Source organism: Penicillium canescens (assembly GCF_028828765.1).
Source record: "Penicillium canescens strain IBT 15451 chromosome Unknown utg000003l_segment0_segment0, whole genome shotgun sequence".
NCBI classification, from domain to species: domain Eukaryota; kingdom Fungi; phylum Ascomycota; class Eurotiomycetes; order Eurotiales; family Aspergillaceae; genus Penicillium; species Penicillium canescens.
Window position 1 is genome coordinate 3,453,981 of NW_026703965.1, and position 15,793 is coordinate 3,469,773.

Here is a 15,793-nt window from a genome sequence, read left to right on the forward strand (position 1 = left end):
CAACAAAGGCACCAACAGGGTAAGCACTAGCTCCATCACCGTTCCGGGATATACTGTCAGGATAAAAACCCGAAGATTCTCCACAATCATGGATAAGCCAGATTGTCCATTAGTCACGTATCATGCACATAGTATAACTTGCTAGCGTGTCTCTACAAAATTACATGAAATATTCCATTGATAAGTTCTTCAACACCTTGTTGACAAATAGTTGAAAATCGCCAATACGCAACTAGATTGGGTCTATACAATCATATTCACTCTGAGCAAAAAGAAAGTGCATACATGCTTGACTTGCAGGTATAGGAATGTCGATGCCCGAGGATTTCTGCATCGAAGCTCGAGATGATCCATGTTATGATACTTAGCGAATCGCTAAACACATCGTAGATGGCTGAAGCAGCTGAAAGTAGTTTGCATTCAATTATAAACATTCGTAGCAACCTTCACTAATTCGGAAATGTCAGAGCCCCTCCTACCCGTGCTTGCAGCGCTTGTAACAATTTTTTATAATTTGCTAGACGACGACGAAGTATCGGTCTCATAAAATCCACCACAGCTCTTTTATTTGTGTCCATACGAGCTCAGCTCATGTACAAATGGATTGGACACGGTATCCATTTCTTGAGGTGCCTTGTAGAGGCTCTGCTGGTAAGGAAGGCTCTGCCTCATGGTAGACTCCTCCTTTGCGGATAATTGCTGCGCTTTCTTTCGGAGATATAGGAACCATCCAACGAGACCTGCAATTATGGCGAGCACTGCAACTGAGCCGACTACAGCTCCTGCAATCCAGCCTTTACTCTGACTAGATTGTGTTCCTGTCACGGTTTGCGAATCCCCGGCTTGGACAGCTGTGGTGGATGCACTGGCTGTGGGTGCGGCCGTTGTTGGTGAATTGTTTGAGGGTGAGCCAGTCGCGGATGACGTGGTGGTAGATGGTGCGCTTGTACGGGACGATGTGGAAATAGTGGAAGACTCTGGAGACGTAATCAGTTAATCGACCCGACCATTCGCTTTCTAAGTTGGACAAATACCTGAGGTGGTGGTTGATACTGCTAATTCACGAAAGACAGTGAAGGCAAGCCAATACTCTGCGCAAAAGATATTGCTAGCCGAGGGTGATGCGTATGGTGCTGATTGGAAGATGGTCATGGTACGGCATACATTGCTAGACGTGACAAGAGAGAAAAAGTCAGTCTTCTGCTTCTCTGGCTGGGATAATTCTCTTTCGAAATACTCACCACGAAGACGTTTTACCATCATCATAGGTGATACTGTTACCCCTACAGTCCGTGGCATATCCGCAAGCACCTTTTGAGCAACCGCGCGCATAGTTCCCAGAAGTAGTCCAAGTGTCAGGGTCCATTAATGCCTGGGCTGGAGGAAGATAAGCTCAGTCAGGCACTAAACCGTGGGTAGATCAATCGTAGACATGTACTCACTGGTTGATGGTCCCTTATACCATCCGATGAAATGAGGGTCACTCTGTATCGAAATGTTCACAGAATTACTCTGACCCATAACACCGTGGCACCAAAGCATGCTGCTCAACAGCATAAGCCATGCTGAAAATGGTGCGAATGAATTCGACCTCATTGAATCTAGAAGATCGTCTCTGAATCTCGAAAAATGGAATGTCGCGTGGAGCAAAGGGAAAGGGTGCCTGTGATAATTTATTCGGATTAATGCCTGGGATACAACTCACTGAGTTAGCCGCTGGACAAGGGTCTCAAGAACACGCGAACTTCTGCTTGCTATTTCGGTTCTATACGTTTGCGATGCAATGCAATGTCCATGAGGCTGTAGCGTCAGGCCAATCAGGGGATTTCAATAACCGCCACTAAGACCCGACAGATCAGAACGGACTCCCACTAAATGCCACGCTCTAATGCACTTAGCCCTCCTTAGGCACTTTCCGATACGCCTGGACCAGTGGATCACAAACGGAGATCCCGACCGATTTAACCGCAGTTCCCCTAAGCGCTAGTGTTGATCCTCAAAGGATTCATTTCGCCTCTTTCTTATTTTTCTCTGTCTCCATCGTTCGTGTCCATCCATTTTTATACTGCTTTCAGCCTTCATTTTCTCACTCTCGCTTTTGCTTTTGCGGTTATCTCTTTCTCCCCTCAACACATGTCCTGAGGGGCCCCCACACCATGTTAGCGATCACCAATTTAAACACTTCGCGCTCCTTGCGCCTGGTAGTCCCTATTGTTGTTATCCTCGCACTCTTGTGTGCTTTCTATGCGGACTGGAAGCCGATACACAAGGTCATCCCCAATCCCAACCCCTCCTCAGGAGCGATTGCGACCGGCGACTCGGGTTCAGCTCCATCTCCACAAATCCCTGAGAACCCTTCGCCCAGCAAATCCAAATTTCACTATTCAAACACCAACACTTCAATTTCTAACATTCCGGATAAAGTCTGGCATTCCGCAAAGACAGACGATATATCGGAAAGCCAACGCCAATGGGTCAACAGCTGGTCGCGCACAACTCCAGCGTGCCGCCAAGAATTGCTTACCGATCGATCCGGTGAGGCGTTTGTTCGCGCCTACTACCAGGAGACAAGGCCAGATATTGTCGAGGTTATCGAAACACTCTCAATTCCAATTTTACGGGCGGATCTTCTCCGTTATTTGATTGTTCTCGCTGAGGGCGGGTATTGGAGTGATTTAGATGTCACGTTGGAGAAACCACTTTCTGATTGGGTGCCTTTGGAGTACAAGTATCAAAATATTGACATGATTGTCGGTCTGGAGTTCGACTTTGCATACCGGGGCCCCGAAGCTGAAGTTGCATCCCAATTCTGCAACTGGGTGTTTGCAGCGCAGCCATCATCGCGCAATCTACTTGTGATCGTTGACGCTGTCATCAACAAGTTGAAGGAGATCGCCCAGGCCAACAACGTTTCTATCGCCGGTATCACTTTGGAGATGTTTAAAGATGTTGTGAATGTGACTGGACCCAAGATCATGACTATCGCGATCTTGGAAAGTCTAGGAAAATTGCTAAACAGGACTGTGGATGACCGCGACTTCTCGGGCATCAAACATCCAAAGTTGGTCGGCGACGTCCTGATTATGCCGGGGGTCTCATTCGCTGCGGCTCAAAACGGAAACCCTACGGACCAAGGCGATGCGCTTGTGACACACCATTACGAGGGCTCGTGGAAGCAGGCAGATGCAGAAGCCAAAGAAAGGAAAAAGCAAAAAGCGCAAGAAGAACAAAGCCACCAAACATGATATGAAGTATTGTAATAATAATCCGATATACTGATTGAACAAATTAAGCCTATGATAACATCTCATCACAGTAATCGCAGAAGGCAGGTAAGGTTTAACACGACATGAACATGTGCACTCTGAGACTTCGGAAAATTATTAAATGGCTTTCTGGAATTTAATACAAGCAGTTCTATCCTAATCACACGTGCCACCAGCATGAAAATGAAAGCAGGGGGAAACGCCACAGCGCAATAAATAGAATAGCACGGTGGCAAGCGTTAGAGAAGGAAGAGAGGTGTCTGTGGGGGGTTATATACAAAGTAGTCAGTCCTCGACACAGAAAATATCGGATGCTATCCAAAACTAGGTCAAGGATTTGACAGTGGACAACTCAAAAAGCACCATCATTATCACATCTATATTTGCAGCATTGCTCTTGGTGTGGATAACCCCTACAGAGCTTTATGGACTGCGCAAAATAGGGTACCCAGCACAAGAAAACAATAGAATGACGAGCACAGGTAAAAAGTCAAAAGCTTACCATAAATCATTGTATTCTTGAACCCAGTATACAATCACCACGGTCGGCACTATCATCATACACTATGAGCTTGATCGGTTACGGCTTTCTGCACAGTATCGCTCGAGAGCTCACCCGCAATCACCATGAAGTAATCATCCAGCCCCAAGCTGAGGTTCCTCATTATCCGAGATACAATCCGAGGACCTGTCGAGATCATGGCAATGGTCCCAAAGACTGCCATCATCACGATGACGATGTTTCTGCCATCATTTGCGCGCAGTCCATAACTCCCCATCGTGTTGACCCTCTTCAATCGGGTATCGTGCACCGCTCAAAATGGAGAGAGTCGCACGACCATGATAGCGAAGAAGCATGCTAAATATATGGGATGGTTTCCATGCCCTTAAGTAAATCTATACCAGAAGTGGTTACGACGTGGACGTTGGGCAGACGCCATGCAACTTAGCGCATCGCTTCGGTAGAAAGCATTCCGCAGTGGGGCAAAACATCGGCTCTTCCCGTCCTCGACCAAGGAACCTTTGGGAAATTGGATGGAAATCGAAGATAATCAAATCCCGGGACATTAATTAACTTATCCCGAACTGGCACCTTGCCTTTCAATACTCATGGTCACACTTGGTGTCAAGATTCAACCCCAACCCTAACCTCGCGCTACCGGCTTTTGGCCGAGACACGAAGGACGAAGGATTTCTTTCATTGTTACAATGCCACACGTGTCATGACAAGTGCTTTGTGCATAAGGAAAGATATGAACAGAGCATTTCCGACCTTAGACTGTCTTTGTCTCCTTACGCAGTCGCGGCCCACCACCGTTACTAGGACATACCTAAATCGCGAGAAGATTGGTTGATTTCTGCTAGCTCCGGAGCAAGGTCGACGCGACATTCAGGGGTTCAGTTAAGCAATGGAATGATAAAGGTTAGCATAATTCGTGGCCCCGCCACTTATACTCCTCCAATCCTGCGCAATTTTTGACTTTGGATCTTTTTTGTCCCCGCATGCACAACATATACTGCTAAAACCCGTCGCCATGGCATTTTTTGACACCGAGTCTTCTGCAGGACTTGAGAATGAGAATTATGATTTTGTGATTGTCGGAGGGGGAACTGCTGGCCTTGTCATAGCCAACCGACTCACTGAGAACCCAAATGTCCGGGTGCTCGTCCTGGAAGCGGGAACAAACCGTCTCACTGACCCTCGTATCAACGTCCCGGGTTTGGGACCGGCGACGTTTGAAGACGAGGACTTCGATTGGAACTTCCGATCATCTTCGCAGGTATGTCCAAAGAATTACATCGCGGTCAACTCCAGACTATTTCCCTTCCAAGCCTTGCTAATATAAATTAGGAACAACTCAATGGGCGCAAACTATTGGCCACTAAAGGTCGCACCTTGGGAGGCTCCTCGGCTATTAATTTAGGAATGATTATCTATCCCTCTCGTTCCGGTATGAATGCCTGGGAAAAGTTGGGCAACCCCGGTTGGGGCTGGGACGGATTTTCTCCGTATGTCCGCAAGTTTCACACGGCTGCACCTCCTTCGAGTGACAACCGCGAATTCTTCAAGGGAATGAAATATGACCAGCAAGATCAGGGAAGTACTGGTCCCGTCCAAGTGTCTTTTGGGGATCAGTATATGCCGTATCATGCGGCGTGGATGGATACCTTTAAGACACTTGGATATCCGCAGGATGAAGATCCTATTAACGGGGCCTGTACTGGTCCCTTCTTGGGCCCTGGTGCTGTGGATCCGGCTACTCATACCAGAAGCCATTCCGCGGCTGCGTATCTGGGACCGCAAATCCAAGCTAGGTCGAACCTTCGGGTTGTTACTGGGGCTTTGGTGGAAAAGATTATCATGGAGAAGAAGGAAAGTGAGAAGGAAGTTGCTGCCACTGGTGTTCAATTCACCAAGGGTTCGATTGTGTATACGGTTTTGGTTGCGAAGGAGGTCATCCTTGCGGCCGGAACAACACAATCCTCTCAGATCCTGGAGCTGTCAGGAATTGGAGATGAGACCCTCCTTCAGTCCCACGGCATTCCAACTATTATCAATAACCCCGGTGTTGGAGAGAACTTACAGGACCACGGCATGATCTCGCTTGGATATGAAGTCGCAGATGGTATGCCATCAGGCGATATGGCCAGGGACCCAGCAGTAGCCGCTGCCGCAATGGCCGCCTATCAGAAGGATGGCTCAGGGCCTCTCGGCATGGTCCCCTTGATCTCAGCATTTATGCCGCTGGTGGACACACCTGAAGATGAGCGAAATCACTTACTCCAGCAGCTGCAAGAATCATTGGACAGCCCTAGCCTCTCCCGGACACACAAGAAGCAATACGAGGCATTGCACAGTCTGCTCCAAAACCCTGATGAGCCCACCGCTCAATACGTTCTAGCGCCATTCCAACTTCTACCGCGAGAAGGAGAACCGAAACGTATCTTCGGCCTCGGACATCCAGGTTTCTTTATTAGCCTTGTTTCTATGCTCAGCTATCCTTTCTCACGGGGATCCGTTCACATCCAGTCTTCTGACCCCAAAGCTGCCCCTGTCATTGATCATGGAATTCTTCGTCACCCCGTTGATCTGGAGCTACATGCGCGTCATAATATGTACATGGACAAAATTGCCGAGACGGAGCCACTGGCATCGCTATTGAAGAAGGGTGGCGAGCGTCTTCATACACCGGAGCGTCTGACGGACTTGGAGAAGGTGCAAGAGCTCTGTAAGGAGCTCGTCTTGTCTATGTACCATGTTAGTGGATCTTGTGCGATGATGCCACGGGAAGATGGGGGAGTTGTGGATTCTCACTTGAGGGTGTATGGTTCGGCCAATATTCGTGTCGTTGATGCTAGTATCTTTCCCTTGGTGCCGAGGGGAAATATTCAGGCGACCGTGTTTGCAGTTGCTGAAAAGGCGGCGGATCTCATTAAGCAGGACGTAAATTAGACCGGTAGCTTAGTGATAGTATTTATCCTTAGAGGGGCCGGGGAACACTCCAACTAGGCACTTATCCGTAAGACTATACAATGAGATCAATAAGTCGAAATTATGGCCTGGGAGATAATACATGGCTAGTTGAAACTCGTCAACAGGGGATTATGACACCGGCCATGCTCTGGCTTTAATTCACGGCAAAGACTTATTTCCAAATCCTTCCTGTAAAATAGAGCCGTGTGGTATCTGAGATCATAGTGAAGAAGGAGAAAAAATAATGTTTGCGATAGGTAGTTTCATCCATACTAGCTGAGGTCGAATCGATTGTTCGGGATACAAGATTTCATGCTGCTAAATGCTGTAAAAGACTAACCCAACAAACGAATCTATCCGGTCGGTACCTTGACAGCTCATCGTCCAAAGGAGCATGGTTGTACTGTAGTCAATTAAGAATGCGGCCGTGGCCATTCGCAGGGTTCGAATTCCCCGTGCGGAAGTATGATTGGAAGAGTCTGTCTTTTCGCGAGTCAGTCGCCTTCAACATCATTAGGCTCCTGCAAATGTATAGTAAACAGCAACCAAAGAGCAAGGAAAATGTCCAGATTCATTGCCATATTCAACTCAGGAACGGGCCGGGAAATAATCACATTTTCAAACCTGCGTATTAGGAGTGCTGCAATGCGACAAAAGCATTGCGACAGATCCAATGACTGAAATTTGGCCAGACATAAAAGAAGGAAACAAGAGTTGGAAAATGACGAAGTTGAGGCTGCCAATTTTCCGAAAAACGTATACAACAAAAAAGGACTAACAGTCCACGCAAGAACCCACCTTTGATGGGCTTGTCGCATACTAAGCAGCTTTGAGGGAACTGGCCTATGCGGCTTGTTCGTTTCATCGTCCAGGGCTGATGTGGTTTGGTTGGCAATGTCGAAAGTATAACCGCAGAGAAAGCAAGGGATAATACACTTGTACAAGAGGACTAGGAGCGAGGATGGAGAAATAGGATGGGCCATAAAACTAGCCGCCAATCTTGCTCCATAGATAGTCAAAAAAACTACTGTGTTCGAAGTTACAAGTCTCCCAGTGATTCTGGTTTCACGAAAGACAAGCTCTATGAAAGAACTGCAAGAGCTCACTGGCAGTTGCATGGGCTCGCTGGCCGTCATTAGTGACCATTCTTGGTTTACCAAGCTATTTCAGACAGTTCCCTGCCAGTAGGTATGTCGGAATTTTACTTTCCGATACCATCTCTGTGAAGACTTCAAGTTATAACACAGGCTCGAGGATACTTGGAGCGAAGAGACGATATGAATGATCAAGCCATCAAGAGGCGAGGACAGAGGGGTTTCCCGAAAGATAGATATCAGTTGCTGACTTGGTGTCTCGAGGCGGATCAGTGCAATGTTAAATAGTAAGTCTAGGTGTATGGTCTGCATAAACAGGATAACATATAACGGGACTCAAATCAGGGAAAAAGGCGGATGCAAGTCCCGGTAGAGTGGTAAGAACTTATACAGAGCTTTTAACCAATTAAGGATATCGCATTGATATAAAAGTGCGAACCAAATAGTATCAAAGGGGAAAAGACAACAGGCGCATATATCAACAATGTACGCATACATGAATGTGGTACAAGATACGTTAATTCATCGAGATATAACCGGTGTAATGTCTAGCAGATCTCTACCACACATGTAAGATCATACAGAGTGATACGTTATCATGCAAGAAATAGACTCGTGCTTACGTACATTATCCGAACAGCGGTTCGTTATTATAGCCATCCCAATTCACCGAATATTTGGGACTATTTTACACCTCAACGCTAAGTGAGGGTAAATTCGCTGCCAAAAATGGCCCTTTCTACCAAATCTTAGTCATCCTGATATCACGTGAGCAGTATATAGTACTACGGACGGGGCCCCACTGGACATAAGGTCAGCCTTGCGGCACTTCCTTTCTTTGTCGGAAGGAGTCCTGACGCACTACACTCACAGTCAATTTACTCTTGTGAAAATTTTTCCAATTTATACTTCCTTGAGCAATGCTCTCTGCCCGAATGTCTACTGCAAAGCAACGACGACCCTATCGTGTCGGACCTCCATCAAAGCGAAGGTGTTGGACATGTCGCGGTAAGATGGCACGTTTTGCTTTTAGCCAAAAGAGACTGTAACTTGATTTACCGGGACTCTGACTTTATCTCAGAGCGAAAGATATCTTGTGATATGGGCCGTCCGGGATGCCGGAACTGCGCAGCGTCGTTCCGTAACTGCCAGGGGTATGGCCTACGCTTGAGTTGGCCAGCGAATGGTTCCAGTAGATCTATTCATTGCTCAATTCAGGAAAGTTCGCCAGAATGGTCAAATGAAAGCAAATCTGCCTATTTCATCAATACGTTGATGATGGATGTTGAGACACATTATCTGCAGTGTCCAGGAAGTGTAGGTCAGTTCTTCAGACTGCTTCTGAACCTGTTTGTCTGCCGATTTTATGTTACTGACTTTATTCATCGTTACTTCATTAAGGAAAAATACCACGTCCCAGCATGTGGGTTCTTCCACCGTCGAACTTGACATATGCACAGCCAGCAATGGGCGATGGTCACTATCTGCTGTCATTCTGTACGGAGTAACTACCAAATAATGCCGACTGAGCTGATTGTTTTGATCTAGTTATGACGGAAGTAGTCAGTTCATTAGCCCCAATTGTGTCGGATGGCGATAAGCTTTGGAAATTACTATTTCAGCTCTCATTCTCCGACGATTCGCCCGCTTCGATGGCTGTCCTACGAGCAATATTGGCCCTAGCATCATTATACCGTCATGGACACGGCGCAGAGGCTCTTCAACTAAAGGTGGCGGCTCTTAACTCTTTGGCCGCATCCATGAATGGGCTCACTACCGGGACAAGGGAGATTTATCAGCATGTCGCCGTGGGCATGCTACTCTGCGCATTTGAGGTATCTTCCCCGCTTCTATTGTTTAAGAACTACTAACAAGATAAGATATTTTTGCCATCAGAGAGCTCCTTCCAATGGCCGTTATATTTGTCCGGCGCTAAGAGCATGCTCCACAAAATTTGCGACGGAGGGCATCCCAAGCTGATAGAGTTCGATCTTCTTGTACTTTGGGTGCATTATCATGATGTTCTTGGGAAGTTCGCTTCGAGACATTGGAAGGTACAGTCTGCAGAGAATGCGTCGATCTTCAAGGTCCCGGGTATGGCTTCGACTCTAGCTTCTGTGTCAAATGATCAAGTAAGACAGCAATTCCTCCCATTGGATTGTGCTAATAGAATTGATAGGTTATCAGCATCTTTGGATGCTCGCTGGAGATGATAAACCTGATCGCCAGAATGTCGGATGTCCAATTCGATAGTGAAATGTCCTATAAACACCGTGACGCTGACCAAGGTTCTCTCGATTCTATTGAGCACGACCTGATGGTTCTCAAGCAAGATACCACGTACTTCTCGGGGACAAATATTTCAGAGGAAGTTAACCGCGGAAGCAAGATGTCTAAGCTTTATCAACTGGCAGGGTTGATCTATTTTGAGCGTGTTTTGAAAAGATACCCTAATAGCATACGAGTGGCAAGATGGTCCGGTGAAGCTTTTGATCTCCTTCGGGAGTTGGTTATATGCGAGCGACCATTCCCGCTGTTTTTCATAGCATGTGAAGCGCATACTGATACCCAACGGGAGCTCATTCTTTCTATCTTGGAAAGGACACACAATCGATCTAATCAGCGGAGGTTGTACGCTATACAGGCAATGATTGAATCGATGTGGGTGCAACATGACCTAATCTCGGACTCGAATACGGAGGGAAGGGTTTATGTCGATACGCTGAACGCTATCATGTCTTCAAACGAGCTTTTACCAACACTGGCCTAGTCCTTTATACCAGGAATGGGAATCCAAAAACCAAAGCCCGACTAGAAGGTCTCTCTCGGATATGGAGCAGCAAATTCATAGAATATAAAACGTTATTTTTAGTTCTCGTAATGGAAGGCGAGGGACAAAATGCACAGTATTAGTGCGCGGTGATTCAACACCAAATTTTCTGATTTTGTCTAGACGTATTACAGCTATTGTTTATTCCCAATGTAAGAGATAGATTTGCCACAGTCTCTGGTTGCGATCAAGGCGTTATAGGAAACAGAAAAAAACAGTTGTGATCTACTCTAGAGGCGTCAAATGCCGAGGTACTTGACGAACTTGTTTAGTAGAATTGAGGCTTTTTCGGCATCTGCCGGTGGTGCTCCCTCTATGAAAGTGTAGTACATATAGAACTATCAAATTCCGTCAGGGATATTGAGGAATACCTTCGTTCTGCACCCGAAATATTGGCCTTTGCTCTCACAGTTCGTCGTTGGCGGCTTTTTAATTTTAAGGGCTCAGCTTTCATGGACTCGGTAACGGCAGTTTGGCGAAAATTATTTTCTTTGGACTGCCGATCAGACGTCGGATTTCCTTTGTGATGACCCGTCCATTGCTATCACAGGCACCTGTCACTTCGGTATTCACGCAATTTGAGATAGTAAGCTTGTCTCCGTGGCAAGGGGGACGGGGCTGGTTTTGCACCCGTCTGTTGATGTAGGGGACCCCAACGAACCTGGACAAGTGGCGGTTGATTTTGCCTGTGATATAAACTTGTTGTGGTCCCTCTCAATACACATTTTGGAGATTGTCGAGGTATGAAACTTAATCTATTTCAAAATCATAATGAACTCAAAAGAAAGAGGTGATGAGAGCCTAAAATTAAAGTCATGATCTTCTTCGCTTTCGGCCACTCAACATACTCAACACTATTATGTAGGTACCTTAATATCCAGCGACGAAATCTCGCTGAGACCGGAAGTCTCGTTTGGCACGATCGTTGAGCAAACAGTGACTGCGAAATAAGTCAAACGTTCTCCCCAGCAGTCCGTCGGATTGCCTCAGTCTACTCATCCGGCTGGCTGACAAATGGGCTGTGGGATGCATCCGCCGTCTCCGTCTTCATCCCGAACCTTTTGGCTGTAACTTAGACCATCATCTTCTGTACTGCCAGAGGAATTGCCGCGTCCCGAAGGCAGTACAAATAGGTACTTGGAACCTCTTCCAAGCCGCATAGGTGCAGGGACTATGGAAACACTGGTAGCTATGAGGTCTTAGAGAAGCGACTGCACTTTCAACCTGGGCAGAATTGCAGTCGTGGTAGAAGACTTGGTCGTAGATCGCAGTATTGAGCGTTTAGAACGCAAATAGTCAAGGATGAAGATCGGTCTGAGGGGAAAGGGCTGAGAAAGAGAATCTGAGTGGAGTATGCGATAACAGGTAAGCAACCCGACCCCGCGCAACTCAGGCGGAGACTACTGTAATACTCTCAGGAAATGGTCAAATGACTCTCCGTTAAGGTATTATCTTTAATTATGTTCAACCACAAACTCATTAGTTCACTCCGGTGGCAGCTCGCAAATAGCTGCTATACTTCGAAGCCAAGGGCATAGGAATGCCTTACCTTAGCTTTCCCGCTGCACTAATGCAGACAAAGGCACTTTTTACTTAGTTGACTTCCACAGCAAGAAACACATGTGGAGACCATGCATTTCAAGAAGGCCATCCCCCAGGCGGTCAAGAACTTTACGATGTCATTTGTATAGTGGTAAGTGTTACATGGTAGATTACAGCATCACTGGCTTCAATCAGGGCTGTATTGCAAGTATCTATGACGATGTTGATCTCGATGTAGTCATTCCCCAAGTATACTGAGCTTATCTAGCAAAGCCTACGTTTAGTCAAAGAGTAAGCTGTTATCTAGATTGGTGCTCCATCGTACCTCTGCAGGTAGTCTCTTGCGTCCACGAGAAGATCTACGAGCAATTTCTAGATGCATAGTTGTTGTAGCCTGCATATCGCTTCGGTGAAGGGTCGGGGTAATTGAAGTCAGACACACACACACTCTGTAACACTGAACACTGAATTACCATAATAGTTTCAACAATGATGAACGGGTCTCGAAATAAATTAATTCCTTCGGTTTTACCCAACCCATTTACAGCCACTGTTTGTTCCCTAGATGTGAGATAAATGCACCACCATCTCCGTTTGCGATTGAGGCTTTATTCATGACGGAAAGGACAGCAGTGACCGACTCCTCGGGTGTCAAGGGGCGCTGAAAGTGCGGTGCATACTCGACGAACTTGCCCACAAGAATATTTGCCTTGTCAACATCTTCTGGGGCCGCTTCCACTGCAAGATGAGATTCAGTATGTACATTTATGACAGTATATGAATACGTCTCCTGACATACCTTTGTTTCGCTCGGTTGATACATATCCCGGACTAACTGCGAGGAAAAGAATACCTTCCTTGTTGTAAAGGGCGTTGTACTTAGCAATAGCGACATTGAGAGCACCCTTGCTGATAGCGTAAGGGCTGGCAAAAGCTACTTCGGTTGCATTGATCAGGTCGATATCGGCCATACCACTGGAAATGGCAATAATCTTTTTGCCGTTGCCGTTGCGGATTAGAGGGAAAAATGCATGCACTGTCTTAATGACGCCTAGAAGGTTGATTTCCAGCGATTCTAAGATGTCTTTTTCCAGAGTCTCGAAATCATCATCACTGTTCATTATCAGCATTCTTTTCTTCATTGTCTGAAGCGTCAGTACATACAAATCACCTAAAGTTTTGAATTCGCTGATGTGCGAGACGATGGCGGCATTGTTGATAAGATAGTCCAGACCGCCGGCCGTAATATCTTTGACAACTTCTGCGGCTTTCTGAAAGGAATGAGTATAATATGCTTATTAATCGGATGAGACCGCGCACCTTTAGAGATGACAAATCTGTATACTGAGCCTCGACCATGTGAACATTATGAAGTCCCTCTTCCTTGGCCTTTACATCAGCCGCAGCTTTGTTCCGGACAAGACCAATGACGGTATTCTTTGGACCCTGAGCAAGATGCCGAACGAATTCAAACTATTCATATTAGTCCACAATCATTCAAGCAAATAAATATGTAGTCACTAACTCCCAGACCGCGACTGGCACCAGTGATAAGATAGGAAGGCATGATTAAAATCGAATGAATTTGCAATGAGACTATCGAAGGGGCAAGCATTCAGCATATATAGTGTCGATTATTCTCGAATCTTCAGTTCATGCTGATTAAAGGGAGTTTAGAAGAGAAGTGATGAGCTCATTTGCTTACCAACAGCTCTCCAGGGCTTGGTTGGGGCCCGCTGATTGGGTGGGTCATGAGGCAAGTCAAGTATTTGCGAGCCAATGGGAAGAATGACTAGTGTAGACCTTGGCATTCCCAAATGGTCCCGCGCCGGCAATTCTGCCAATAATTGCCTAGAATTGGATGGAGACTGCAGAGAAATCATGATAGAATACTGTTTTTGTACGCCTGGATCAGTAACCTTTAGACATATACAGTCGTGACCTCAGGTCAGCTATCTATGCTAGCTGCTCTCCAAATATCGAGTGGATCGGAGCTTATTTTCAGAGGGCACATTAGTCCACATTCGGTATAGTGTACGCGTCCAGCATTGCAGGGTCAGAGATTGTCTCAACACTATTGTTAATCTTCCCTTTAATTGAACTTCTTAAGCTTAAACAGTAGTACAAAGGTACAGGTAATTTAGGTGCTTGTCTACACTCGACACAGATACGCTCACTTACGTTCGCGCGTCCCAGGCTATCACACCTGAGGGATCTGATTCATTCTCAACTGTCACATCTACACGAGGGCCGCAAGGGCCCTTCATTATCACGGCAGGGGTATTGGCTGGGCTAAACTTTGCCACGGATCCGACGACTGTCTCTACCACGACGAGCATAAGCCACAAGGGTGGTCTAAGCACAGGGGCCAAGGCGGGTATCGGGGTTGGGGTTGCTTTCGGCGCTATCGCTGTGATCTATATTCTATCCTTGCTGTATTTCCAACGCCACCGCAAGTAAGCAGATAGAAACATTTCGCAGATTGAAAACCCTGTCGAGAGGGTTGAAGCTGACAGTCACAATCCACAGGAACTCCTTGGCCAGCATCACCGGGCTGAGATGCCTATCGACCGGCAAACGCAAGAGCTAGTCGGGGATCACCAGCAGCAGCGTCACGAGTTGGCCGGATGGGGACCACAAGAGCTTGATGGAACTGTGCGGGAAACTTAAGAGGAGAAGGCTGATTGAATTGTAGATATATGTACTTATGCGATGGACGGCATTTCCCGAGAAAAGTCAAGATATCTCGATCTACTCGATCTATTGGTTCCCATGCTGTATTCTTGGCAGCGGGCGGTTAAGGGGCAGGTGGACCTCCAAAGTTACCAAGGGTGGAAAGGCAGCTGTTTCTAGCCTCAAACGCCGTCATTTTCGGCTTCGATTCCTGCGTATTGAAGATTCACTAGTGCGCATGCGAGAAGCACAATGAGACATGGGCGTAGAGAGTAATGTGAATCTGAAGCAGGTTACAGATCTGAGGTAATATAAACAATAACTAAGGCTAGGGATGGGACTTTGTTTCAAGAGTGAGAGGAATATCACACGACCTGATGAGCAGGCAGTAGCCAATGTTATTTCGTATATAGCGAAAAGAGAGGGATCAACCGGGCGATACTCTGAAGGCAACCACAAAAGTTTCAGTCACATTACAGGTTATCCAGGAAAATTGATCGCTTAATCCGTATCTATATTTCAAGGGGTGAGATGAGGTCATCAGACACGGGTGTCATAGAAGCTGTCGAGCCAATATCAAATGTACTATCACTTGTATGCAGACGATTTAAATCAGCTCTATTGAATTGAAGGGAGCCGATGAGGCCGGTGAGGAAGGTTGGCATGCTCCGGCCAGTGGCTGGAGGATCTAAGTGCAGGGGTTAGTGCGCTATCTCGTCATATCCTTTGAGGTACGCAATATATAACTGCGTTTATGCTTTTGTGTTGCGAACACACCGGGGGGAGCGGGGGATTTTTAAACTTGGAAAAAAACAGTCATTGACTCGTCTTGACCGAAAGGAATAAGGTGCATATGTGTCTCTTGGTTGAGATTTCCTAAGCCAACGTCGATGTCAGAATGCGGGAGGAGGGC

The 15,793-nt window shown here is 46.6% G+C and overlaps 6 protein-coding genes across 6 annotated transcripts; 3 read left to right on the forward strand and 3 right to left on the reverse strand.

Moving 5' to 3' along the window:
* Positions 1-564: 564 nt before the first annotated feature.
* On the reverse strand, positions 565-1,152 carry N7446_004763 (uncharacterized protein; the record flags this gene model as incomplete). The annotated part of the gene is made up of 2 exons (XM_058513512.1): positions 565-977; positions 1,035-1,152. 2 exons carry the CDS (start codon positions 1,150-1,152, stop codon positions 565-567), a joined length of 531 nt encoding a protein of 176 aa, XP_058374841.1.
* Positions 1,153-2,156: 1,004 nt separating this feature from the next.
* On the forward strand, positions 2,157-3,245 carry N7446_004764 (uncharacterized protein; the record flags this gene model as incomplete). The annotated part of the gene is made up of 1 exon (XM_058513513.1): positions 2,157-3,245. One exon carries the CDS (start codon positions 2,157-2,159, stop codon positions 3,243-3,245), a length of 1,089 nt encoding a protein of 362 aa, XP_058374842.1.
* A 578-nt stretch (positions 3,246-3,823) lies between these two features.
* N7446_004765 (uncharacterized protein) lies at positions 3,824-4,045 on the reverse strand (the record flags this gene model as incomplete). Its single annotated transcript, XM_058513514.1, has 1 exon — positions 3,824-4,045. The coding sequence occupies one exon, from the start codon at positions 4,043-4,045 to the stop codon at positions 3,824-3,826; it is 222 nt and encodes a 73-aa protein (XP_058374843.1).
* A 756-nt stretch (positions 4,046-4,801) lies between these two features.
* On the forward strand, positions 4,802-6,720 carry N7446_004766 (GMC family oxidoreductase; the record flags this gene model as incomplete). The annotated part of the gene is made up of 2 exons (XM_058513515.1): positions 4,802-5,047; positions 5,119-6,720. The coding sequence occupies 2 exons, from the start codon at positions 4,802-4,804 to the stop codon at positions 6,718-6,720; spliced, it is 1,848 nt and encodes a 615-aa protein (XP_058374844.1).
* Positions 6,721-9,256: 2,536 nt separating this feature from the next.
* On the forward strand, positions 9,257-10,605 carry N7446_004767 (transcription factor domain-containing protein; the record flags this gene model as incomplete). The annotated part of the gene is made up of 4 exons (XM_058513516.1): positions 9,257-9,332; positions 9,384-9,670; positions 9,716-9,967; positions 10,015-10,605. The coding sequence occupies 4 exons, from the start codon at positions 9,257-9,259 to the stop codon at positions 10,603-10,605; spliced, it is 1,206 nt and encodes a 401-aa protein (XP_058374845.1).
* A 2,143-nt stretch (positions 10,606-12,748) lies between these two features.
* On the reverse strand, positions 12,749-13,774 carry N7446_004768 (uncharacterized protein; the record flags this gene model as incomplete). Its single annotated transcript, XM_058513517.1, has 5 exons — positions 12,749-12,945; positions 13,007-13,320; positions 13,372-13,478; positions 13,528-13,680; positions 13,733-13,774. 5 exons carry the CDS (start codon positions 13,772-13,774, stop codon positions 12,749-12,751), a joined length of 813 nt encoding a protein of 270 aa, XP_058374846.1.
* Between the last annotated feature and the right edge of the window lie 2,019 nt (positions 13,775-15,793).